The sequence below is a fragment of the Maylandia zebra genome, linkage group LG7 (assembly GCF_041146795.1).
Source record: "Maylandia zebra isolate NMK-2024a linkage group LG7, Mzebra_GT3a, whole genome shotgun sequence".
Lineage (NCBI taxonomy): Eukaryota > Metazoa > Chordata > Actinopteri > Cichliformes > Cichlidae > Maylandia > Maylandia zebra.
Window position 1 is genome coordinate 56,256,725 of NC_135173.1, and position 25,945 is coordinate 56,282,669.

The 25,945-nt window shown below is 39.2% G+C and overlaps 4 protein-coding genes across 4 annotated transcripts; 1 reads left to right on the forward strand and 3 right to left on the reverse strand.

Moving 5' to 3' along the window:
• Positions 1-1,471: 1,471 nt before the first annotated feature.
• Positions 1,472-2,711, forward strand: ch25hl2 (cholesterol 25-hydroxylase like 2). Its single transcript, XM_004566868.1, has one exon. It carries the CDS (start codon positions 1,602-1,604, stop codon positions 2,502-2,504), a length of 903 nt encoding a protein of 300 aa, XP_004566925.1. The 5' UTR covers positions 1,472-1,601; the 3' UTR covers positions 2,505-2,711.
• Positions 2,712-12,217: 9,506 nt separating this feature from the next.
• f2rl1.2 (coagulation factor II (thrombin) receptor-like 1, tandem duplicate 2) lies at positions 12,218-14,531 on the reverse strand. Its single transcript, XM_004566869.4, has 2 exons — positions 14,360-14,531; positions 12,218-13,841 (listed from the first exon to the last, which is right to left on the reverse strand). Exons 1-2 carry the CDS (start codon positions 14,418-14,420, stop codon positions 12,751-12,753), a joined length of 1,152 nt encoding a protein of 383 aa, XP_004566926.1. The 5' UTR covers positions 14,421-14,531; the 3' UTR covers positions 12,218-12,750.
• Positions 14,532-16,340: 1,809 nt separating this feature from the next.
• On the reverse strand, positions 16,341-18,655 carry LOC101482375 (proteinase-activated receptor 2). Its single transcript, XM_004566870.3, has 2 exons — positions 18,460-18,655; positions 16,341-18,097 (listed from the first exon to the last, which is right to left on the reverse strand). The coding sequence occupies exons 1-2, from the start codon at positions 18,533-18,535 to the stop codon at positions 17,040-17,042; spliced, it is 1,134 nt and encodes a 377-aa protein (XP_004566927.2). The 5' UTR covers positions 18,536-18,655; the 3' UTR covers positions 16,341-17,039.
• A 1,214-nt stretch (positions 18,656-19,869) lies between these two features.
• LOC101482656 (proteinase-activated receptor 1) lies at positions 19,870-23,120 on the reverse strand. Its single transcript, XM_004566871.2, has 2 exons — positions 23,042-23,120; positions 19,870-21,521 (listed from the first exon to the last, which is right to left on the reverse strand). Exons 1-2 carry the CDS (start codon positions 23,109-23,111, stop codon positions 20,491-20,493), a joined length of 1,101 nt encoding a protein of 366 aa, XP_004566928.1. The 5' UTR covers positions 23,112-23,120; the 3' UTR covers positions 19,870-20,490.
• Between the last annotated feature and the right edge of the window lie 2,825 nt (positions 23,121-25,945).

Below are 25,945 nucleotides of genomic sequence, written 5' to 3' on the forward strand. Positions count from 1 at the left end.
TGTTTGGGAGAAGATTCTTCTTTTCTCTAAAAAAGATGATGGCAGCATGGGTGATGTTTGCAAAGTTGCATCTGAAAAAAAAAAACACTCAAGGCTTCTGGACAGACATGTCCAAAGTAGAGCTGTTTGGCCATAATGCACAAAACCACATGACAGTTGATGATTTAGGTTTGTTTTAAAGCCACAACACCTGGCCTTGTAATCATTAAGTCAATCACAAACTTCTCTGTATACCAAAGTATTAAAAAATTAAATGTGCCATCTGCCCTGGCAGCTAATACTTAACTTAAGTTGGAGTCATACAGCAGAACAGTGATCCCAAGCATGGCAGCAAGTGACCGCAGAATGGCAGAAACATGTTGCATGTTGCTTTCAGCCAGTAAATACAGTTCATGACTGAACTCATCTACTAAGTAAATGACATCAAACACACTGGAGAGATGAAAGCAGACTGGACTATGACAACATTCACATTTAACTCATGTAGTTGTTACAGAATGGAGCTCTGCTAGTTGAGACTGCAGGCAAACAGGTGTTGACTCGTGCAGTTTAATCATTTTTCAGGTGATTTTTTTAAATCTTTATTGTGGAATGGGTACAACCTGAAATACAGTAAAGTAAAAAATTTGAGACAATGCACAATTACAAGGAGTAAATAAAAGTTTTTATTCTACAATGCAACTGCTTTTCCAATATCATAAATTTTATGTTTTATTTGTATTATTTTTAATTTACCCTTTGTAAAGCTAAGAAATGTGTTTGTACAGTTTAAGATGTGTGTGATGGTGTTTAATGAAACATAGCTGTTGAAGATAGAAAACTGACCAAATGTATGCCTACAGAACATCACATGAAACCTATTAAAATCTCTGCTGTGCAAAATTATTTTATCATACTATAGAAGCAAGAGCTGTGGTCTCTGCCCCACTTATGAATAATAGCATCATTTCTTTTCTGTAAACAAGCTGAAACTGAGCAACAAGCCAATTACTATTCAGCATCAGAAAGGAAGTGCTTTTGAATGCATGTCTCATTTGACAACTTTTTAGTGATTAATTACTGTTTTGGTCTGATGTTGTGTGTATTGGTGTGTGTATGTGCGTGTTCCCTGTCTTATGATTTGAGAGTGAGGGGGCAGAAAAATGAAAGGGCTGATTGTTAACATGCAGTAGTGAAAATATAACTTGGTATGTTTTTTTCTGAGAATGTTAGGAGCTAAATGACATCGTCTCCGAGTTGAATTCTCAAGGAGACGGAAGCTCCCTCGATGATTTGGGTCAAAAATGAGAACTGTTGAGGCCCGGCTCCTGAGTCCTGGCTGCAGTCCTTGTGCCCATGAAAAAGGGCCTTTAAAAAGCGCCTTCTTTTAAAATGCATGGGGGTGGAGGGGATGGTGGAGGTGGGGCTTGAACATACATAAGAGGCTAAGACAGTCCACCAGTCCAATTTGGCACACCATCACCAGGCAATTTGCTGTCGCTTAACCTATTACGAGGAAGCTTGGATCCCTCTTTTCATTCAGACCCTCTTTATCCTCTTTGGTTGCTTGTTAAAAATAATCCTATTGGATCAGCCATCTTTGGAAGAGAAACGCCACATTAATGATGAGCGTGGGCGGGTTACTCAGAACTGAGACTTTATCTTGGATGTCATATGTAGACAATGTGACTGGGGATTATTCCCAGGACTTGGTCCTGCAGCCTATTTGGGACTATCTCCGTCAGAACTACCACGACCTCCTAAGAAGTCCTCTCTTCCCCGTGGTCCTCTCAGTCACTACCTATTTTCTCCTGGTCGCTCTTTACACTGTGTTGGACCTGCTGGCTCCCACCTGGCCGTGCATCAACCGCTACAGGCTGCATCCAGACAGACCCATCACCTGGCCTAACATTTGGCCCACCTTGGGTGTCACCATTTACAACCACCTGCTTTACATCTTTCCTGCTGCAGTTGCACAGTGGCTGTGGAGGCCACCAACCCCTCTACCCCCCGAAGCCCCCACTCTGTTCAGTTTTTTCCTGGGCATCCTGGGCTGTATGGTGGTCTTTGACTTCCAGTACTACCTGTGGCACCTGCTGCACCACCGGGTTGCTTGGTTGTACCGCACTTTCCACGCCATCCACCACCAGTACAACCAGCCTTTCAGCCTTGTCACCCAGTACCTGTCTGGTTGGGAGTTATTTAGCGTGGGATTTTGGGCCACAGTAGACCCCATCCTGCTGCAGTGCCACTGCCTCACAGCATGGAGCTTCATGGTATTCAATGTCTATGTTTCCACTGAGGATCACTGTGGCTATGACTTCCCTTGGGCCACACATAACTTGGTGCCCTTTGGCCTCTGGGGTGGTGCTCCGAAACATGACACTCACCACCAGAGACCTGGCACTAACTTTGCCCCATTCTTCTCTCACTGGGACTGGCTGGGGGGCACCCACACTGTACCAACCGCCTCCAGCCACTCTGCCACGGGAGAGCCAGAAGAGATGAAAGGAAGAAAAGACTAAAGAACTTGAATTAATCTTTCAATGACTCCATCGCTAGTTTACTCAAACTGCCTCTTTTGTTGATGCTTTTATTCCAGCAGACTCATTTTTCCTCTTTACTCTCCTGCAGACTAATTTCTCTCTTTTACGTCTCCCACTCTTAACTCTCACTTTGATAATAACGATTTCCACTATGTGGCTATCTTTGACTGCATGGATATTTTTCACATTTTACGAGCTGATAATCAATCTAACATTGTTTGACAGTGTGGTAAGTTGTCAAAAGATATTTTTTATGTTTGTATTTTGTACAATGATAGTATAGATTATCTTATACTTTTGTGCAATGAACATATATCTCTTATTCATAGAGATTTTCCACTTATGTCAGTGAATTGATGTGCTGTTAATTGTCTCAGTGGCATTCTCAGGTCAGGTACCTTACATGTGTAATTTGTTTGGAGCTACCAGAAATATAAAATAAAATTTAAAAAATCATTTGAAATCCTTCCTTGATTTGTCGAATGTCACTGAGTAGCTCTGAGTCTTTGCTGACGGAGGATGGTGTGATCTGTCAGAGTGATTACACAGAAGTTTGCACGTACATTCTTCCTCTCTCCCTCCTCAGCAATGACCCTCTCACTCCCACGCATGAATGGCTGCCTTTTAGCTGCATCCCAGTATGATGCGTGGGCGCAATACTAATCCATCATTCTCTCTCTTTGAGACAAAATGGTCCTGCAGGAAGAGTTCTTAATTAAAGCCCCCGAAGAGAAACTGCAATAGCTGCCCTGACAGCTAATACTGAACTGCAGGTGCTGTTCTTTTGAAAAATTTTTATTGACTACGATAGAATATTATTTGCTTTTATGAACATCAAATGATTTTTCGCTCTTTTTGATTATTTTTTTTACAAATTATTTAAAAGTAGAATCACAACCTTTTTTTCAGGTACAGTTTTTCCCAAATAACTTGGTGTTTAAATAAAATCATGAAATCCTAGTTTATATTATTACAAAGAAACCAGTAGGGGTCAGTCTTTTTCCAAACCACAAAAAGAAGAACAAGTGTACAAATACATGTAAAGCAAAAATTACATCCCACTGGGAAAAAACAAAAAAAGACCAAAAAAACTCCCAATGCATTCTTGGTTATTTTCCAGTTATGCTTCTGGTTATATCACAGTTCTAGGCGATAGGGATTCATAGTTCTGCAGTAACAGTTATTGTGACTTATCTGTCCTTGTTATTCATCACTGTGCGTTCCTACCTGCAGTCTGAACCGGTTTAGCATGTTTTTTGTGCTCAAACATGTTGCGTTTATTTTAGAAACACTGCAGACAGGGCTCTCGGGCACAACTTATTCTTTTGTTAATCCTGTTCTAATTATGGGATATGCATGTTGAGGAACAATATGAATAATGTGTATATTTTTAACATGAACTATTTTTTTTATTGCAAATGAATATATGTAACACAAGAGTAATATAGGTATTTTCTTTCAGGACAGTATTGAGGTTTAACTTATTTGCCTCAATTCTTATTTGTTTAACTCTTCTCGGAAAAAAAATCTATTCCCTTGAGCAGAAGTTGTTCTTGTTGTAATATTAAATTCAACAAGGTTGTGTTAGGTCTGTTATCTCATTTTCCATATGTCAGTTAGAGCACGCTTCAAAAACATTGCATGTGTAGAGCAATGACAAGAAGTGACATCATCATACACATCACATCTTCGGGGGTGGCTGTGGTTCAATAATTACCTCTTCCAAACCATCAACGTGTCTTTCAGAGCCCATTCCTACAAAACTGCTCAAAGAAGTCCTGCCATTAATTAATTCTTCGATCTTAAATATGATCAACCTATCTCTAATAATCGGCTATGTACCACAGGCCTTCAAGCTGGCTGTAGTGCTATGCAGAGGACACCCAGCTCTATCTATCTATGAAGCCAGATAACACACACCAATTAGGAATGTCTTAAAGACATAAAGATCTGGATGGCCGCTAACTTTCTGCTTCTTAATTCAGATAAAACTGAGGTTATTTTACTCGGCCCTGAAAATCTTAGAAATATGGTATCTAACCAGATTCTTACTCTGGATGGCATTACCTTGGCTTCCAGTAACGCTGTGAGGAACCTTGGAGTCATTTTTGACCAGGACATGTCCTTCAACACACATATTAAACAAATATGTAAGACTGCTTTCTTCCATTTGCACAACATCTCTAACGTTAGAAATATCCTGTCTCAGAGTGACGCTGAAAAACTAGTTCATGCATTTATTACTTCCAGGCTGGACTACTGTAATTCATTATTATCAGGAAGTCATAAAAACTCCCCGAAAAGCCTTCAGCTAATCCAAAATGCTGCAGCAAGAGTCCTGACAGGGACTAGAAAGAGAGAGCAGATTTCGCCTGTTTTGGTTTCCCTTCATTGGCTTCCTGTTAAATCCAGAATTGAATTCAAAATCCTGCTCCTCACATACAAGGTCTTAAATAATCAGGCCCCATCTTATCTTAATGACCTTGTAGTATCATATCACCCTATTAGAGCACTTCGCTCTCACTCTGCAGGCCTACTTGTTGTTCATAGAGTATTTAAAAGTAGAATGGGAGGGAGAGCCTTCAGTTTTCAGGCCCCTCTTCTGTGGAACCAGCTTCCAGTTTGGATTCGGGAGACAGACACTATCTCTACTTTTAAGATTAGGCTTAAAACTTTCCTTTTTGCTAAAGCATATAGTTAGGGCTGGACCAGGTGACCCTGAATCCTCCCTTAGTTATGCTGCAATAGATGTAGGCTGCCGGGGGATTCCCATGATGCATTGAGTTTTTCCTTTCCAGTCACCTTTCTCGCTCACTATGTATTAACAGACCTCTCTGCATTGAAGCATATCTGTTATTAACCTCTGTCTCTCTTCCACAGCATGTCTTTTATCCTGTCTTCCTTCTCTCTGTTAGGTATGGCTGTGACGTGAACTCAAAAAGGCTTTAATTTAAGACTCAAAATATAACATGACTGAAAAACTCAAAACAAACTTAAACTAGAAAAATGACAAAACACACAGCTTGGTAAACGGTAGATCGCGACACGGACACAGAGAAACACAGGGCTTAAATACACAGAGGGAGCAATCAGGGAATGAATAACAGGAGGGAAATACAGCTGGGGCAAATCAGAACTGACGAGACAAAAGGAAGCGTAAACTGAACACACTAAGACAGAGACCTTCAAAGTAAAACAGGAAACACATAACACAGACTCACATGCAGGCACTACAGAGGGAATAGAGACGTGGGACCAGGGCAGACACAAACACTGACTGAACACGGGGATATAGGAACTAAGGATACATAGAGACGCGAACTAGACAAGGGGATGCAGGTGATAGGGGAGACAGAGCAACTAAAGAAGACAGAGACATAAGCCATAAGACGGAACTCAAAGAAACCAAAAACTAGAAATTATAAATAATAACATAAACTCAAAAACCCTGGGTCGACGACCCAGGCATCCTAACACTCTCACCCCAACCGGTCGCAGCAGATGGCCGCCCCTCCCTGAGGCTGGTTCTGACCGAGGTTTCTCGAGTTGGATGCTCGGATGGAGCCCGAGTAACATGGAGATGGGGAGGAGGTGGATTGAACATAGGTGTCTGCGAGGTGGAATGACAGATGTTGGCGGTGTGCAAAACAAACCATGACATGAGTGGGGCAATGACAAGAAGTCAAATCAGTGGTGAAAAAATTATTCAGACATTTATTAAAATAAAGTTTATTCCTACAATCACAACTTTGCCATTAAATTATCAACTCATATTGAAGAAACTACTTATCCTACTTCACTGCTCAGTGCTGTATTGGACAGACATGTGTTATATTCTTTGTGATCACCGTGTGTAGTGTGACTATATCTCTAAAAAAAATTGTTTTTTCATTTCACAGTGAATTTAGAGTGAATTAAACTATAAAATAGTGACTTATATAAGGGCCAAATGAGTTAGAGTAAATACAAAATACAAATACAAATACAAAAGTGTCCAGATGGTGGATCAACCTTTAGACTAGTTTAAAGTGTGTTTAAATGTGTAACAGAAATAGAATGACTTCCTTTGGTTTAAGCATTTTTTAAAAATTATTTGTTAAATGAGCTAATGTTTTGTCACAACATCCTTATTGAGACAAAACATGTGATTGCTTAATTCTAGGTGACGTGTTATTTAATTCCCTTTAATTCCATTTGTCATATGTGAAAAGTCTTTTGGCTCTGGTCTCTTCGGACCGTAATTAGTTACAGCTGTGATCCCACCTGTTTCCCATGCTCTTGTTGACCTGTGTTGACCCCTGCTGTTTTTAACTTAAAGTCCTAGTTTGAAACCTGCAAGAGTTGCAGGTAGTATATTTATACAGCAAAGGTCACAGTGGTATAAGCATGCTACGTAAAAGATGACAAATGTACAAAATGTGTTGTATTTATAACTAGACGAGGTGTACCTCTTCCTGTATAGACAGAGGTATACTTCAAATAGATCTGTGTATGCATGTGTGCATTTGCTCAGCATAGGGGGGAGGCAGAGTAAAGTGCATGACTGCTATGAAACAACCTCTTTTATTATGGTCAGGACAGGAACTTCATAATTTAAAATTTCCTCCCAATACATCAGTCATAAAGTCAACTATTTGTCCTAGATGTTGTTAAAGCCAAATTAAAGCCGTACAACTATGACAAAATTACGTGTTACCTAAAATCCTGCATCTTCAAATACCGGTATCTGTATTGTAGGGCAATACTGACCTTGCTATATCATGATTGTGTTCAGTATTTACAATCAGCTTAATGAAAGATGTAATAAATAGGTCCAATAAATATGTTATGAATACAAAAGTGTTCTCTTTATCACAGTAATGTGGAGGTTATCTCTTCTGTGATTCATATTAATGATCTATGAAAATTCATTTATGTTGGGTTTAAGTGGACCCTGCTGGTAAACAGAACCTGTTGCTGAAAGCAACCACACAGACACCAGTGTACATTTTACTTGCGAGGGGAGCGTTGGAGAGCAGTGAGTGCGACTCGCCTGTCCAAGCAACTCCAATTCCTCTGCGTCCGCCTCACTCTTATTGACAACAGAGGTTACACATATTTCAGCTAACCACGTGACAGTTTTAAGCAGGCATATCTGTACAACATCAGTGTCTGTATTCTGTGTGTTTCCAGCTATACCATACGTAGGCATACGACCTTTCAATGAATTTAAACTGTGTATGAGGTATGCAGAAAAGCAGAAGTAAGCATCTTGCTAAAGTATAAAAACAGTGACCCTTCTGTGTTTGTGCTTTAGTGTGTCCTTTGTCCTGTGTCACAGCATCTGTAAGTTCTTTGACTTTTTGTTTTAAACTCGATTAAAGGTCAGTTTAACTTCACCAGTTTGGACATTTCAAAATGCAAAATCTTCATGCATTTTGAACATTTTGTACCTTGTTCAATAGCACACTGTTTTGTAACATCCAACACTCCTGTGCTTTATTAAAACCAGGTTCTCAAGGTCAAGGTAACTTTATTTATACCCAAAGGCAAGGTAAATTTGCTTTACAGAAAAATGACAGCATTTGGCATCCCTTTAAAAACACACATACCTAGTATATATAAAACTCACTGTGGCACATATATAGTAGTTTTGATATTTCGAATCAAAAACAGTTTTTATTTAATTCAGTGACAGCAACGGGGACAAAGCTATTTTTATAACGCTTTGTCCTACATCTCGGAAATAGAAACCTCCGTCCTGAGGGAAGAAGCTGAAATTCACCCCTTAGAGGATGGGAACCATTTTTAAGGATTGATAAAGCCATCCTCTGTACCTGCTTAGAGTACAGGGAGGCTAAACAAGACTGTGGCTCACCTATCAGACGACTGGACCATCTCACTATCTGATTTAGAGAGTTTTTCTCTGTGACAGAGGTCTGACCAAACCATGCCACCAAACAAAAGGATAAAACAGACTCAATAAAAGAACGATAAAACAAAGTTAAAATTTTTTGGTCAATGTGGAAGTGAACAAGTTTCCTAAGACAATAAAGGTGCTGGTGACCCTTTTTACAAACTGATTTGCAATTTTGATCAAAGTTCAGTTTTTCATTTATTATGGTCCCAAGATATTTATATGATTGTACTTGCTCTATTTTCTGACCTTTAATTAAATCTGGTGGTTAATTCTTGCCTCTTTTTGGTTAAACTATCTTCCTTTCCTTTCTTTTTTTCTCTTTTTTTTGTGGCTTACCAATATTATGCAAACTCTATTTCTAATTCTAAGGTGTGAAACCCATGACACACCAACAAATGGTTTACTCTGGGCAGACGTGTAAAACCTGCCATAAAAATGTAAGTCGCCCCTTTACTGATGAATAGCAAATTGAGTCGGGGCCTAAGAAAGAGCCCTGGGGAACACTAGGGATGACTGGGGAAGCTTGTGATGTGAGATGTTTTAACTGTACATACCTGATTACAATCTGAGATTACAATTTACAACATGACATGGAAAGTGCCTTATTTAAAAGAATATCATGAGAGACAATATCAAAGGCAGAGCTCAGATCAAGGAGCATTTGGTTAACAGCCCAGTGTCAGCTGCCAACAGAAGATCATTTGTGATTTTGACCATGCCTACCCCTGCTCTATGAAGTGGCTGAAAACCAGATTATCTATTTATAATTTTATTTATCAAATAATTCAAAAAGATGATTGCTAATAAGTTGAAGTTAGATCTAAACAACAAGAGTTATTTCCCAAAGGTAAATTAGCATATGGACAATAATTATTTGAAAGGGTCTGTATGGGGTTTCCTAAGAGTTGGCATTATCATTGCTTTAAGCGGTGCAGGAAAAAGCCAGATATTAGGGAAGAGTGAATAATATCAGCTAAAGACAGAGAGAAGATAAACAGGATTTAGCCACTTGAGTGAGAAATGGGTCTTTATTAAGATTTCTTAATAAATCCAGATATTTCCCTAACAGTCAGGAGGAAAGAGTCCTAGTATTCCCTTGAGCAGACCTGATGAGTGTTGTATAATATTCAAATTAAGGTGTAGACAGGGCATCCTTATTGTGGTGCCTGTGTTCCTGATACATGAACCAGGGAACATAGTGGATGAAAGAGAGTCTGACAGTTCTGTGAATTTTCAAAGGAGTGAAGTCCATAATTGTATTAAGACACCAGTTTATCAGGAGTACATAAATTATCTCTTCGAGGCAGACTGTCAGTTACATGGGAGAAAGTAGTTATGTCAATGTACTTAATGCTTCAATATGAGAGAGTGAAAAGAGTTTGACTTAAATATACAGTTCTTAGGAGTAACACCAGAAACTCAAAAGGGATCAAGAATATGGCCATTAGAGTGAGTTAGGAAATTACTGAATTCTGATTAACGAAAATGATCAAGACATGAGAAAGAATATTGCCTCTGTAAGAGTATCCGTGACATTTTCCACACATACCGTATAAGAACACATAAAGAAAGCAAGGTGCAAAAAGGCAATACTTTTTCCTGTGTGATTTCTCATTCTTACACATAACTTAATTCACAAACATCTGTGATTTTATTTCTTTATATGGGTGGAACACATGGGTTGGTACTGACATCTGGTGAGAATTTTATGTCAATAGCAACTTTAGAAATATATTTATTTAGAAAATTGATGGCGTGTTAATTACTTATTTTACCCTCTGAATATTATTAACCCCCCAAAAAATAGCAGTGTGGGGTAAATAAAGATGTTTATATTAATAAAGGCATGGTTTGGTGACCATTAGAATAGTTTCGGAGAAACTGAGACCCTCACTAACCTTTGATGTACACTATAAGCAGGCCTGTAATATGAAAGAAACTGCTCAGTTCAAAAAAGTTTTAGGCACCTAAGAGTCTAAGGTGGCACCAATTCAGCGTGAGAAATTTATTTTCACCATTTTACATTTTGCATGTGAAACAAAGCTTGCTTTGTCTGCGGTTCAGCATGTCATAACCACAGTGCCACTGGTTTTATTTGGTCTCACGCACTGCTACTTCACTGCTTGTTAAATGTCGCAGTAGTTATTGCCATTATTCCAGCATAGGCAGATCATTCAAAAAAAAAAAAAGTCTTACGCACACAGAGGTTAAAGTGAAATTTCCACCATGCTCACTGTCTGCATTCTTTGTTTACTTTAATAACATAAAACCAGACTTCTGTTAAGTGGAAGTCTTTTGGCTTAAACCACAGGCTGCATTTCCTCTTTTCTAGTTGGCCCAGCTGGAAACCGTGAGGTCTTTCGGTAAATAAAATGAGTTGCAGAATGAACAGCAACCAATAGCAGTCTTTTACATATACAAATTTACATGAAAGTCTGGCTCATTGGAAGCAACATATTCAAAAAAAATAAGTGGCGATCAAGACATTTGCAGAGTATTGTACATCTTGCATATTGTCTGATATCCACCACTGTAAAGGTCAACAATGGAACACATTGTACTGTAATCATATTAAACAGAAGTACAGAATCACTGCAGCCATTTGCGTTGAGACTGAACCTGTGCACTGACTATTTGGAGAGCTAAATGTGATGTGGAACAAACCATCATAATTGGAGCCTTTCCAGCCTTTTCTACATGAATTCTGTTTCAGAAAATGTGAGTCCTTTCATAAGTTCCTAACTTTAAAGACTCACAACCAAGTCCTACCTTCATGAAACCAGTAATATAAAATATAAAAGAGCTTAAACTCATCATTTATAGAAGCTGAAGCCATATCCATAAAACCCATCTTTGAGTCCTATTTTTTTAGCAGTTTTCTGTACCAGTCACGCAACGCTTTGTTAAAAATAATTTTGCTCAGAGGAAATCCAACAAGTGGTTCTTGAATAAACGGGAACTGTGTCTGTGCCTGTCTGTGGCGCTACGTGAATGCAACCAGGGCAGGGTGTGTCCTGTCCCTGCCCCCAACATGTGCAAAGAACGCATTTTACACAGAGCGCTGACAAAAGGTAAGGTGACACTCCATAACAATCATTTACCTCAGAGCGCTCCCACAACCAGTCGTTAAATGGGAAGCAGCATTCTTGGCCTGTTTGTGTGTGTACGTGTACCTGGGGGGGATGGTGGCAGGTAAATGGGTGGGGTCAGTGTTTGAACCACGGCAGTTTACCTACTCCTTATCTACAGAGAAAAGACTGCAGTAGATTTTCCCTTTATACATTTGTTGACCATATTGTCTTTTAGACGCTGGCAATGTCGACTGAAAAAAAGTGTAACAATACTGGCCTCTAAGAGGACTGCACGCCATTAATTTTTTTTATAAAATACAAAACACTAACTGGGTTAAACCAAATGAATAAAGATGACGTGAAACTAGCTATTTATGTTTCAGAGGTGAAACTAGTCTGCCACTAAAACCACTCGGTAGAAAATGCAATTATATGTAGGTCGTCCTCACTGATCTGTTAATCATTCCTCAACACTCTCCACTCTAAGCTCATTTACCGAACAGGAGTGAACATTAAAAGTTCAAGCTTAAAACGCTGGCCTTTACACTGTGTGAAGTTGCACCGAGTTTCTGCACAACAACATTCCAGGAATTACTGCCCGAGACTCATCAATGACACTGCGTCTCATCCAGATGCAGTACGAAAATGAGAATAGTGACTCACGAGTCACAGGAACGTTATCAGTTACGTAATAGCACAAAAGAAGTTTCGCAGATACTAAATCCTGTTGTTTTACCATTTATTTAAGAAACTTAGTAACAATGTCAACTGTTCTCCCTTCATTTTTTTTTGTTTTGAATAAGCAAAAGTGTGATAAAAGGGCTTTAAAATGACAAAAATAAAACTTGCTGGATGCATGAATTGTGTGTGTATATAAAAAAAAGCAAATTTATCTCATAAAAATCAATATATTTACAAGCTCTCTGAACAGGTTAATGTGTCTATAGTATAAATGTCATTCATATTAAATTACATTTCTATTGATATTCAAAGATAATCAGTCAAAACCACAGGAAGAAGCACATTAGTCCATTCAAAGCTCTGCATGTCAGTATGAAGCAGGTGTGGACCCGTAACACAGGCACTCATATACATTTCACATTTTAATGCCAAGCGGCTCAAATTATAAATAAAAGTTCATCTTTGGTTACCAGAGTCCATCTGGTATGTGTTTTTTTAGTTTTTTTGTTTACAGTGTTTACACTGTAAAAGCACAACCAGGCCTGGAATCAGAGTCTCTCCTCTCCTTTTCTCACTAACAGGTGCTGCTCTGCGTGGTCCCAACATCTGACACGTATGCTTTGCTCTTCTTGGAATATTTCATGGAACTGAAGGAAACTCTCATTTGCTCCACAGCCCTGCTGCTCCTACACAGCAGAGTGTTCTTCACATGGTTTCTGAAATCCTCAGACACAAAGTAGTAGATGAATGGGTCCAGGCAGCTGTTGAGACTTGCCAAGCACAAAGTAGAGATGTAGACGTTGTAACCATGATTTCCTATACTGTTCTTTTGTAAACCGTAATGCACCAGCAGCATGATGTTACTGGGAATAAAGCACACAAGGAAGGTCACCAGGACGATTCCGATCAACACCACAACTTTGTGTCGGTTCTTTGATGCTGTACTTTCCTCCATGCTTGTCCCCAGAGCCTTCAGCAACATAGCATAGGCTACAATGATCACTATGCAAGGGATTAGGAACACAACTGTTCCCATCATGATAAAGTAGATGAATGGCAACCTGATAGACTCGAATGGAATTTCTAGGTCCTTTATGACAGTCACATCATGACATGTGGTTACATTGGGGTCTTTTAGCTTGGTCGTGTGGTCATACAGGTACAGAGGAGTGGTGGTGACCCAGATAAAAGCCCAGATAGCTACAGAGACACCAATGGCAATTTTATTATTCTTCCTCTGCTGAGAGAGCGGGTGAGCCACAACCCAGTACCTCTGCACGCTCAGGCAGGTGATGAACAGAATAGAGCAATACATGTTCCCGTAGAAGAAGCTCACTAGGACTTTGCAGAGAGGCTCTCCATAGATCCAGTTGTTGCCGTTTATGTGGTAGTGTATTTTTAATGGAATCCAAATGACAAAGAGCAGGTCAGCCAGAGCCAGGTTGGCCATGTATATTGATGAAGGGTGCTTCTTTTTGGTCCTGAAGAGAAAGACCCAGATTGCCATGCCATTGGCCGGAAGTCCAACTGCAAATATGATGATGTAGACGATCGGGAAGAAGACTGTGGTGAGGCTACTCTTAAGCGTAGCTGATACTTCCTCATCCACAACAACTTGGTTTGAATTTTCAGGGTCCTTTTGTCCGATGAACGTCCGGCCTCTCTCTAAAACACATATACAAACGGAAATAAATATTACAGTTTAAATTACTGATTAAACAGCAGACAGAACACCAATGACAGCTTATCATTTAAGTTGTTATTACAGACCCCCCGCCCCAAACTAAATTTGGGTTTAGTTCTGTTGGCTGAGCCAAACAAGTTATTTGAGGCATCACAATGGCCTCAGACAGGAGTCGTTTCATTAGGTACAGGAGTCGTTTCATTAGGTACAGAACCTTTTGGTCTAAAGCATACATGATAATGATAAGGATCTGTTAAATCCGTAAAAACGATCCTGTGTCAAGTATCTTCTTAAGTTTTGAAAAGTAAGCCTTTATTTCCCGAAAGTTTTCTCTTTTGTGAAGTTACTACAATCCCAGTTTAAAAAGAGCTCGGTTAAAATATTTGCTCTTTAGACACCCGTCTTTAGACCGTGACAACAACAACAAAACAAAACATGAGCCGAGCTCGGTATAACAGCACCCTGACATTTCGAGACAGCGCAGGGATTTTGAACTTACGTGATGAGACGGAGCCGCAGCAGAAAATAACCAACAGCCACAGTAACCGTGTTGAACCCATGTTTCTATCACTGAGACTCTCTCGGTGCAAATTCTCCTTTTCTCGACCTCTTAACAGCCAGCTGAGTCTTAAATGTCCGACGACTTCTCCAACATTGAAGGACACACCCCGAGAGTACCTGTTCCTACGCTTGCGTCATGTCCAAACCCGCCCGCCCAGTCCGCCCTCAGGTGCATTTCCTGTTACGGGTTTCTGTGGAGCTCCGTTGATTCAGTGAGAACAAAACACGCAGTAAATAAACATGCCATATAAGTTACAGGCACCTTTACCACACATTATAAAGAATTATTTTATTATCATTTTTAAAATTCCGTTGTCAGTGCTAAATGAAGGGTGGCTGAATTTTATTGATACTGAAGTAGAAACTTATTTCAAATCTGACATTAGTTTTTTGAGTGTTTATCGTTTAGAAAAAAAGAGAAAACATGGCCAGCAAACAGGCCTAAAGTCAAACACGTTAAGTTGACGAATGTTCTGTTGATTGATGCTTTAACTAGTCATTTGGTTTTATTTTCAGAGTTACAGAAACTACAGACCACCGCACAGCAGACAGGAAATATCAACACTGTAAATATATAAATGAACTGTAGGGAAAAGGTGGGTCTTAAGTATGTTTTTGTGTGGCTGAAATTATGATTTTGTGAATACACACTGTTTGTTTTTTGATATCATGCCATCTCTCTTCCTCTTGGTATCTAGCCATGTAAATAATTAGTTAAATTATATGAAAATAAGCGCAAAAGGGGCAAAACATGTAACTGTGTAAGTGATATGATCTGTCTCTCCTGTGTAGGTGTGCTGTTGTACATTCTGTACAATCCGAGCTTGTAGAAGGAAAGAAAAAAAAAATTGTATGAACTCATAGTTCCCTTTGTGAGGGAACTTCAGGAAACCCAACTCTGCTCAAAGGCAAAAATTATAACTGTATATTTAATGCAGGAATTCTCACTGTACTGTAGTAAGTGATCATTATTTGGCAGGTCATGAAAACAAGAAGACCCAAAATGAAGCTCTTTAGTCCTCCAATGAGATATTCAAAGTACATGATTTGTGTATATCTCTATATCTCTCTCTCTCTCATATATATATATATATATATATATATATATATATATATATATATATATATATATATATATAAACACCCAGCACGCCCCTACGGGCGGTTTATCCTTCAAGCTCGGGTCCTCTACCAGAGGCCTGGGAGCTTGAGGGTCCTGCGCAGTATCTTAGCTGTTCCCAGGACTGCGCTCTTCTGGACAGAGATCTCCGATGTTGTTCCCGGGATCTGCTGGAGCCACTCGCCTAGCTTGGGAGTCACCGCACCTAGTGCTCCGATTACCACGGGGACCACCGTTACCTTCACCCTCCACATCCTCTCGAGCTCTTCTCTGAGCCCTTGGTATTTCTCCAGCTTCTCGTGTTCCTTCTTCCTGATATTGCTGTCATTCGGAACCGCTACATCGATCACTACGGCCGCCTTCTTCTGTTTGTCTACCACCACTATGTCCGGTTGGTTAGCCACCACCATTTTGTCCGTCTGTATCTGGAAGTCCCACAGGATCTTAGCTCGGTCATTCTCCACCACCCTTGGGGGCATCTCCCATTTTGACCTCGGGACTTCCAGGTTGTACTCAGCACAGATGTTCCTGTACACTATGCCGGCCACTTGGTTATATATATATATATATATATATATATATATATATATATATATATACATATACATATACATATATATATACATACATACTGTATATATCTCTGTGTGTATGTTAACCCACCAAAAAGAACAGCGGCGGAAATTTCTGGAACACACAGCTGACTGCGTTTTGAAAATAAGGAACATCTAGCTTGACATTTCTAAGTGTTTACCTGATGATACAGTCAGAGGAAATGTTGATGACCAAACAAAGTGAGTAACAGAAACACTTTTAATGCCACATGCAATGGCATTTATGCAACTGCATACTTGTTTCACAAACTGTCAGAAGCATAATGGAAAACTGATAAAAGCAATATCATTTAATATTATATTACATTTTCCAGTTTTATAAAACATTGTTTTTACTTATTAAATTAATGGCACTGAAATCAGAGAACTTCAATTAATTTAAAGAATTGTGCACAAATGTAACCAGTTCGGTTAGCAATAGTGAGCTGATGGATGACACCTAACAAGTATGCAGTGAGAAAGCACAATTAATTGAGGTGATACTTTTATTGAGAACCTTTTAAATATAGTAAAAAGATTTACCAAAAAACAAACAAAAACTGACTTCATCTTCTTTGATATACGCTAAATGTTATGTAAGCAAGGCAGCAAAGCACTCTAGCACAAGCTGTCAGAGTTGCTCTCAATAAAAATTATGGCACAATTTTGGACACGTTTGTAATGTCTAAAGCAATTGATCACATCCTGGATAAATTAAATTAAAGCAGCTTTAAGAAATGTTACACATTAAACAAGAAAAAAACAAAAAAAACAAATGAAAGCAAAGATTTTACAAAACTTTAAAAATCAGTAACATTAAAAGTCAAACTGACTTGTTCACCTGTAACAAACCAGGAAGTAAAATGATAAAAACAAGTCTTAAAAAAAAAAAAATCAAGAATTCACTAACAATCCGTGCTCCGTGTGTTCCCTGACCCTGACGTATACGAGTTGCTTTTTTTGGAGAACTTCAAAGCGCTGAAGGAGACCCTCATCCTCTGCGCTGTCCGCTCACTTCGACACAGGAATGTGTTCTTCACGTGCTCCCTGAAGTCTTCGGAGATGAAATAGTAAACAAAAGGGTCAAAACAGCTGTTGAGACTGGCCAAGCACAGGGTCGTGATGTAAAACCCATACAAGTTGTTGTCCGCCCCTTTAAGCAGGAGGATGTAATGCACCATCAGCATAATGTTACTCGGGGTGAAGCACAATAAAAACATAACAAGGACAGTGACGATCAAGACCACAGCCTTTTTGCGTCTCTTGGCAATGGCAGGATCCTTCATGCTGTTCCTGAGAGCCTTCAGCATGAGAACATAAGATACGATGCACACAATAGTGGGAACGACAAATCCCAGCATTCCCATTGTCAGAAAGTAGCCTGCTGCAATCTTCTTCTGAGAGGGCTTGGTGACATCATGGCAGGTCAGGATTTTGAGTCTTGCTATCTTAACTTCTTGATTATACAGATAGAGAGGGATGCTGATGAGCCAGACCACCACCCAGATAGTGACGGAGACAGAAACAGCTACACGGTTTCTCTTCTGTTGCTGAGACAGCGGGTGAGCCACAGCCCAATAACGCTGAACACTTATACATGCAATAAAGGCAACTGAGCAGTACATGTTGCCGTAGAAAAATGCTACCAGCACTTTGCATAATCCTTCTCCGTAGATCCAGTTGTTGCCATTGAAGTGGTAAGCGATTTTTAAGGGGAGCCAGATGACAAAGAGCAGGTCAGCCAGAGCCAGGTTGGCCATGTAGATCGAAGATGGGTGCTTTTTCTTGGTCCTGAAGAGGAAGACCCAGATTGCCAAGGCATTGGTGGGGAGACCCACCAAAAACACAATTATGTAAATGATTGGGAGAAAGACGGTTGTAAGGCGACCGCTCAGGACGTTTTCGTCATTTGGATTGATCCACAGGCTTCCATTATTCTCTGTACCTGTGAAGCCTCTGGTTTCTGTGAAGTCACAATATGAAAATATATGAAAAGCAGAAGAATAACAGGTTTACGGTGTGTATAGGAACAAATGTCACACCCAGTTCCTTAAGCTTAGGGCACTTTGACCCGTTTGCGTTAGTTTATGAGTCACCTATATGCATTACAACATCCATTAAACTGTAGCTGTTTCTGACCAATCACACTGATGCAAACAAATGAATGTATCCAAGACTAAAACATCAAGCAATGACATAAGACTTCAGCACTTTAAAAAAAAGATCAAATTAATAAATCAAAACATCCAATTATTTTCAAAATGAACAGTTTGCCAGTCACTACGGTATGGTAATAATGGCTAAATCAACAGGTTGAAATATTACCTGGGTGCATCGTCAGGCAAGTTTGTGTAGAACACAAAATCAGGAACAGGTGAATCGATCCTGTAGTCCACGACATGACTGCAAAACTTAGTTTAAAACACAATATTATAGCGAACGCGGTCTATCGGCAGCGACCTTAAATCATGTTTTAACCGCTAGTGCCGGCGAACTAGCTGACAGAGCCCACAGTCAGCTAATTTACATACCAGCGTGATGTCAGGTGACTTTACAAGAGACCTTGCGTAAGACTCAGGCCAGCCCTGTCTGGGCTTGACTTGCGCTTCTAGCCGAAGCTTTATGGCAGTGCTTTTCCAGCTTTGCTGATCAATGTTCAGGGGTATGGCGTGTTATTATTTATTTAAAAATAAATCCGCGGAGAATTTCACGATTTTTGTATGATACTAAAAGCACTGAAAGTTACATTGAAGATTTTACGGACCTAAACAATAGTCAGCGAAAGACAAACACTACCATAAAACCTAGAATGGAACCACAAGAAAATTTAACCGGCGGGTGCGGCTTATGCGTCCTCTGCCGCCCCAGACTGTGATGTGAAACGCAGTCTCAGTACATGTTGTTGAAGGATGTCTGAATTCCTAAAATGCATCAGAAGGACAGCCAAGATGGATTTGGATTTAATTGCAACTTGACAATGCAGAGTGTTTGTGGAGAGTGTTACTTAACTGTAATGTAGCGCTACCTGCTGGAGAGAAAGGCACATGGACATTGCTGCTTACAGATTAAAAAAAAAACATCTCCAATGTGTAGATGTTTATTCTACAAGGTTTTGCATGTATTTCAATACAAATAAAAAATGAGTATCCCAGATATTCTGCCTAATAAAAAGGAAAAAAATAGAAGACACATTTTTTTAATCAGATTATCTCAGTTATGCAAAGATGAACAGCCCAATATGCACAAAACGACCTCCAGCAGGACACTGGTCTGAATGTATCTGACCAAACAATCAGAAAGGTCTCAGGCCTGAGCTCCTGATGTCCTCTAGTGGGCACTGTGCTCACGGCCTGGTGCCATGGAGCCAGATTGGCATTTGCCATAGAATACCAGAAATACCAGGGCGACCGCTTGCACCTTGTGCGTTTCACAGATGAGAGCAGATTCCTATGGAGTAGTTATGTTGCCTGTAAATCGTTCAGCATGACAGATTTAGAAATGGGTCAGTGATGCTCTGTGGAGGCATATCCATGGAGGGATTCACAGTGCAGGGTTCTTGTGGTGCAAGACAATGTGAGAATATACAGGCAGTTCCTGCAGAATGAAAGAATTTATACCATTGACTAGACCTCACGGCCGCCTGACTGAAATCCAACAGAATACCTCTGGGACATTATATTTGTGTCCATCTAATTCTAGATAGCTAGAAGAAAAAAAAACACAATACACATAATAAAAGATTAAAGTACAGTTTATTAAACACAGAAAAAAAATACTTCTGAACTGCCCAAGACCAACAACTCCTGAACCACACGTTGTCTTTATTTTCTAAGATATAATTACTCATAATGTTAGCTTTGCAAGAGATGGGCAACTTGCACAGGTTGGACCCCACCTCTTGTCCTATGGAATGTATATTGTTTATGTAAATGCATATTTTCTCTCCTGGTGTTTTCTTTCTTGTTTCTTAAAAGGATCTCTCATTGACCATGTGTAGCCATGACCCCAAGATTTAAAACTATTTCTGTTGACATGACCGGTTCACAAAGAAGTGGAAGGTATTCAGTTTATTCTAATCATGAATATAGAGAATTTAAAATCTTCCTGTTAGCTACATGCTCTTATGTCAGCAGCTTTGACAAATTATGACAAATTGCTGATGTTATATTATAACTTTAAAATAACAGTTCAGAATCAATGAAAGTGTGACAGTCAGTCAGGCTAGTAGTTTCTTGTTTGGCTTGTCCTTTTTTGGCTTTTGAGGCTTGTTTGGAAAGAACCCGCTCTGGTAACTGAGGTCTTGATTCTGGACTTTTCTGTTTGACTGGATTTCAGCATTTGTCTTTTGCTGAATCTTCATAAATAAGACGGTGAATGAGTGCTATTGTCATTATTACACTTCAACATATTGGATAGTTGTTTCCGGAACTGCGAGGATCCAAAGTAGTAGAGCAGGGGATCCAGGAGGCAGTTCAGACTTCCCAAACAGAGAAACACCAGATAGAGTGCGTAAGAGCCATCAGGTGCCTCCTGGCTCTTCTCTGTGTTAAGTTGCAGGTAGTGTGCGAGCAGCAGGCAATTTGTAGGCACGAAACACAGTAAAAATATCAATAGCACAGTCAAAGTCATCACTACTGCTCTTCTTTTCCTGTGTGATGTTTCTGGAACATCATATTGGAGTCTGCTCAGCGAGCAGATGACTCCAGTGTAGGACACCAATGTGATGAGGAGAGGTATTAAGAAGAGGAAGCAGCAGAGAGTGACGAAGTATGTCTTTAACCAGATGATCTTATTTGTGGAGTGGACATCATGGCAGGTGGTGATGTTCAACTTAGTTAGGTTAAAAGTCTGATCAGAGGAAACAAGAGGCACAGAGCCAGCAAAGGATAACAACCACATGGTTATGCAGGCTATGACTGTGGTCCGTGAGCTTCTCCAAGCCAGAGAGTCAATGGGATAAACTACAGCAAGCAGACGGTCCACACTGATGCAAGCTATGAGAAGAACAGAGCAATACATGTTCCAGTAAAAGGCAGCAGTGACCACGCTGCACATGGTCGAGCCAAATTTCCAGTTGTTGCCTTCAAAGTGGTAGGAGATCTTGAAGGGGAGCATCAGTGCAAAGAGCAGATCGGCTAAGGCCAGGTTCAGCATATAAATTGCAGCTGGCGTCTTGGGACGGATCCAACAATTGAAGACCATTATGGCAAAGATGTTAATTGGCACACTGATAAAGCAGATCAGTGTGTAGAAGCAAGGTAAAAGGATGGTGGACACAGGGCCAGTAAGAAACTCCAGTGCCTCTTCTGAAGTAACTCTTTCTTTTGATGATGGTAGGACAGCAAAACCTGCTTCAGTTGGTGTCTTTGTTTTATTTTTTTGAGTGCCTAAAAGGAGAAAAAAACACTGTCACTGTGATCTAAGATATAGATATGGAAGCAGAAGGAACATTAAATCTCATAATAAAGGAGGAACTCCAAAAACTAAATGGGTAAAACACAGAAACATGAATAAAGCAAACACAGACGACATGGCACAGAAGGAAGAAAGACTGAAGGAGGGATTAAACTAAAGAAACTGAGAGCTATAGAAAATACGCCAAGAATACACAAAACAAATATGCTGAAAATATTAAACAAATCAGAATAGAACATTTAAATCAACAAAACTTTAAATGACCCAGTGCCTTGACAACATTTTACTGAAAAGTTAGTATCTTGGCTGTTATTCTGAAGCGCCACTCTAGCTTGTAACATGAGCCATTACTTTTTGACACTTTTTAGCCTTAGACATTCATGATAGTTATAAGACGTGATCTACAGGCAACTGAAACTCCGGAGGTTGAATGAATGAATTCTTAAAAAATAAACCTGTCGCTAGAATAGACTACTTTCATGTTAATATTTTAAAACATTAGGCACATCCTGAGATTCCTCTCTTTTGTGCACCGACCCCAAATAGGCTGTTGTAGCTGTGTATGATTATTCCACCCTGAAGTACTGGATTGTTAAAAGAAGATTGTTAAAAGAATAGATTGTTTAACTGCCAATGTGTGTTTTTACTTCGACAAATGACATTAAAGAAGAGCAGCATATGCTGTTCACCATCAGCATGAGTACAACCCACATACTCAACTCTGTTGCTCAACCTAAAAATGCATTTTCCTTACAAATTTGGCATTATTTATGTCAGGGGGTTGTGTCATTAACCTTTGGCTCTCGTCCCTCTGTGTCCACTTGCTCTCTCGCCCCGTGTGTTTCCACACCCCTCCTCACCTCTCTGTTTATTTATTGTGTGAGTTTCCCTTTGTTCATCGTCACGTCATCTGGTCTTCTCATGTCACGATCCAAGTTCCCATGTTCAGGTTTTGTTATGCCCTAGTTTCGTGTTCTATGTCCTTAGCATTTAGTATTTGAGTTCTCCCTGTTTAGTTCTTGTTAGTTTTGTCTTACTGTTTTCCTGCCTTTTGTTTTGTATGTTTCACCAGCCTTATTAAGTGACTCACTTTTTGTTAAGAATTTTTGCTTCCATGCATCTGCAGTTGTGGACCTCGACAGTTTAGGGGGACAGAAAGAGGTTTTCCAACAGAAATAATATTTATTGGCAAGGAGCATAGTTATCATCAAGAAATAATGAACCAACCACACATTTCTTTAGTTTTTCTGCTAAGGTATTATTTTGTGATTGAAATGTGTTGCAGGTAGATTGTCTCTAGATAATTGCATAAATATCTTAAATAAATAAATAAATAAATAAATAAAAAATACTGACTCTGTGTAGGATACTGAGTTTAAAATATTAATAATGACAGGTAACAAAATCTTATTAATATATTAATATTCCCTCTGTATATGAGTAGAGGGCAGAGACTGAACAGTTCAAGACAAAACAGTGTTTTCAAGCTTACCTGAGGTATTTGAGGCAGAAATGCAGCAGAAATTAATGAGAAGGAACAACAAGAAATGTGGTGAAGCCATGTCTGTAGCTCTCTTGTTAGGAAATTATTTGACTTCCTTAAAGGTTTCCGTCTCCTTAAAATGCCAGCTTCAATGAATACACCCTTAAATGACATGTTTGTGCCTGCTGTTTGCGTCATATCTGCCTGTGTGATCTCGTTCCGGTTTCTTCGGAGCTCCATTTACTCAGTGGGAAAAAATTATCGGTAGCCAGATACATTAAGAACACATATTGAAGAACATTTTCCACACTCATGTATGTATCTTATCATGCTGTCAGTGGCAAAAAATAGTGCTTTTATTTTATTCAAACTAACGTGAAACTCTTATTTTCAGTCTCAGTAAATTTGGCATTACTTTCTTCACTTTATTTATCATTTGTTCATGTTTATTTTTTAATAAATGTTTATTTGTGATCTCACTTCTTAAATTAAATAAATTAAGCATTGTCTTTGCCATATTTTAGGTTATGAAAGCAAGGACAGATGATCTAATCCCATTTTTACAAAATGTGAAATGTGAAAAATGTGATCAATATGCGTTTGCGCTGCCAACGGCCTCACAATTTACTACTTCTACGCACTGTGGGCCTGCACAGGTAAGTTTCCTGGCAGGTGACTTTAGGCAATACCATTCAGGGAAATGAAGTGACTGTTGTGTAAAGAAATTAAATCTCGTATGGTTTCCAAATCCTCCTGTGCTGACTTGTCCTTTCCATTTGTCCCTCTTCTTTGTTGCTCTCTCTCTCTCTCTCCTGCAGGGGACTGCAGCGTTTGCTGTAAACTCAAACAGCTTTTATCCAACTGCAATAACACGTCTGAATACTGCTACAATAAAATCTCCATCACGCCACTCGTATTAATCTATTCGCTGACTGAAGTATGTATGTGGGAATGTATGTGAATGTTTGCTGATACTATTCTTATTAGCACTTTAAGTATTTTATATATTTTATTTTTTGATTTTATTGAATTTTATTGTTTTATTTATATTTTGATATTGTTAGGGATGATGCACTGATCGGGAACCATTTTTAATTTCGTTGTACCTGTGACAATGACAATAAAGACATTCTAATTCTGAGTTTCTGCCCTTTAATTTTGGACATCTGGAGGAGCAAAGTTCACCTGTTTGCAATCATGTCATCTCCTTGCTCCTATTTAAAGTTGAGGTAGCTTTGCTGTTGATGGCTGATTGCTGCACTGATCCTGATAGTGAAACTGGTTCCTTTTGTCTGAATCTTTCTTTCTGAGAAGCCATGTAGATCTGAGGGACAATCTGAACAGTGATGATCCAGACGAAAATTCTCTCAGTACCTTTATTTCTCATATTAATGATAATATCATAAAACTGTTTATTTAAGGTAAACCTGTATTTCCTCAACAGTAAAAAAATCCAGACTATCAACACAGTCATGCACAGTCGAGGAGCGTGTGAGGATACATTTCACTGCATGTTGTACTGGTATAACTATGCATGTGACAAATAAAGAATCTTGAATTTTAGGGAGGAGATTTCCAAATAAAACCCTTCCGATTCACCTTCCTTTTACTACCTCCAATGCCAAAATAAAAGACAAGAAAAAGAAAAAAGGACGATGAGCCACGGATGACAGCAGAGAAATATGACGTTATTCTTAAAAATGAATTAAATACAGCTTTAATATTAATGCAAGGTTGCCACCAGCAGAGGGCAATATACAAAAACTTATCAGGAAAGATGTGTCACTGCTTCTCAGTCCTTCCTTGTTTAAAACACAGTAACAAATTTGATGTACCCTGAAACTTCATCTTGTATGTAATTTCTCTCTGACATGTTTTACCCTAAAGAATTTATAATTATAAAACCATGAATGAATATAAAATCAAGTTTCTATATAATTATAAAAACCCGTTCACAGGTGAAACTTGGATGTTGGACAAATGATGTCTTAATAATGCATAAATACACATGTCCCTATAGTACAGCTACAGCACATGGTTTGGCCTTATTGTGCTTAAATCTACAAACCCTTCCCTTAAACTTTTCCTTCTTGTTTTCCTTAAAACCAACAGTGTGTGAAATGCCTGTTGACAACCTTGAGAAAACAGACCCTAAACCTACCTGCTGTACCTGTTGATTTAGTAATATCTTCCTGGATGGCCTGGTTCCAGGTTTTCTTGGAACAGTGAAAACCAATATTGTAAATAAACAAACAGACGATTAATTCAACATGCATTCTGAAGGAAAACTGACACGTGCAGCATAATAGACTTGTGAGAAAAAAAAACATAAAAAGCTTCTGTTACTGCACGAACTGGTCTAGATAACTAGGAAGAAATATTCCCATCATAAAAGATAAAAGTAGAATTTACTGAAAACATAAGTAATGCTTATAACCTGGGCAAGACTGCTCCTGAACCACTATGAGTTTTTGGGTTGGTGTTAGAGCCCCTTTGTGTTTCTTTTTTTATTTCTGTGTTTGTTTTATAAACACTAAAAATGGTTGCCCTGGAACAGAATGGTGACTTGCCCGGGGTTTACCTTGCCACTTGGCAGCTGGGATAGGCTGCAAGAAGGAGACGGTATTCACTTTTAGGACTTCCTGAGCTTTTACAGGTCCAATTGACTGCACAAAGTCACACAGTGGTGAGGCTAGCCTTCAGTGTATCTGATGCTGCATGTGACAAAATGGGTGAGAGTACCACTTGTCCATATTCTTAGTTAACATTCTTGTTTTGATTTAACCATATTTCATGTGTAGTCTGCAATAAACAAACCCTGGATAGTAGATGTTTGCCTATCTTTTGCACTTTTGCAGATTATATAACATCACATCTTGGTTTAAATCAATTTTTGACAAGTTTGTTAAGTTA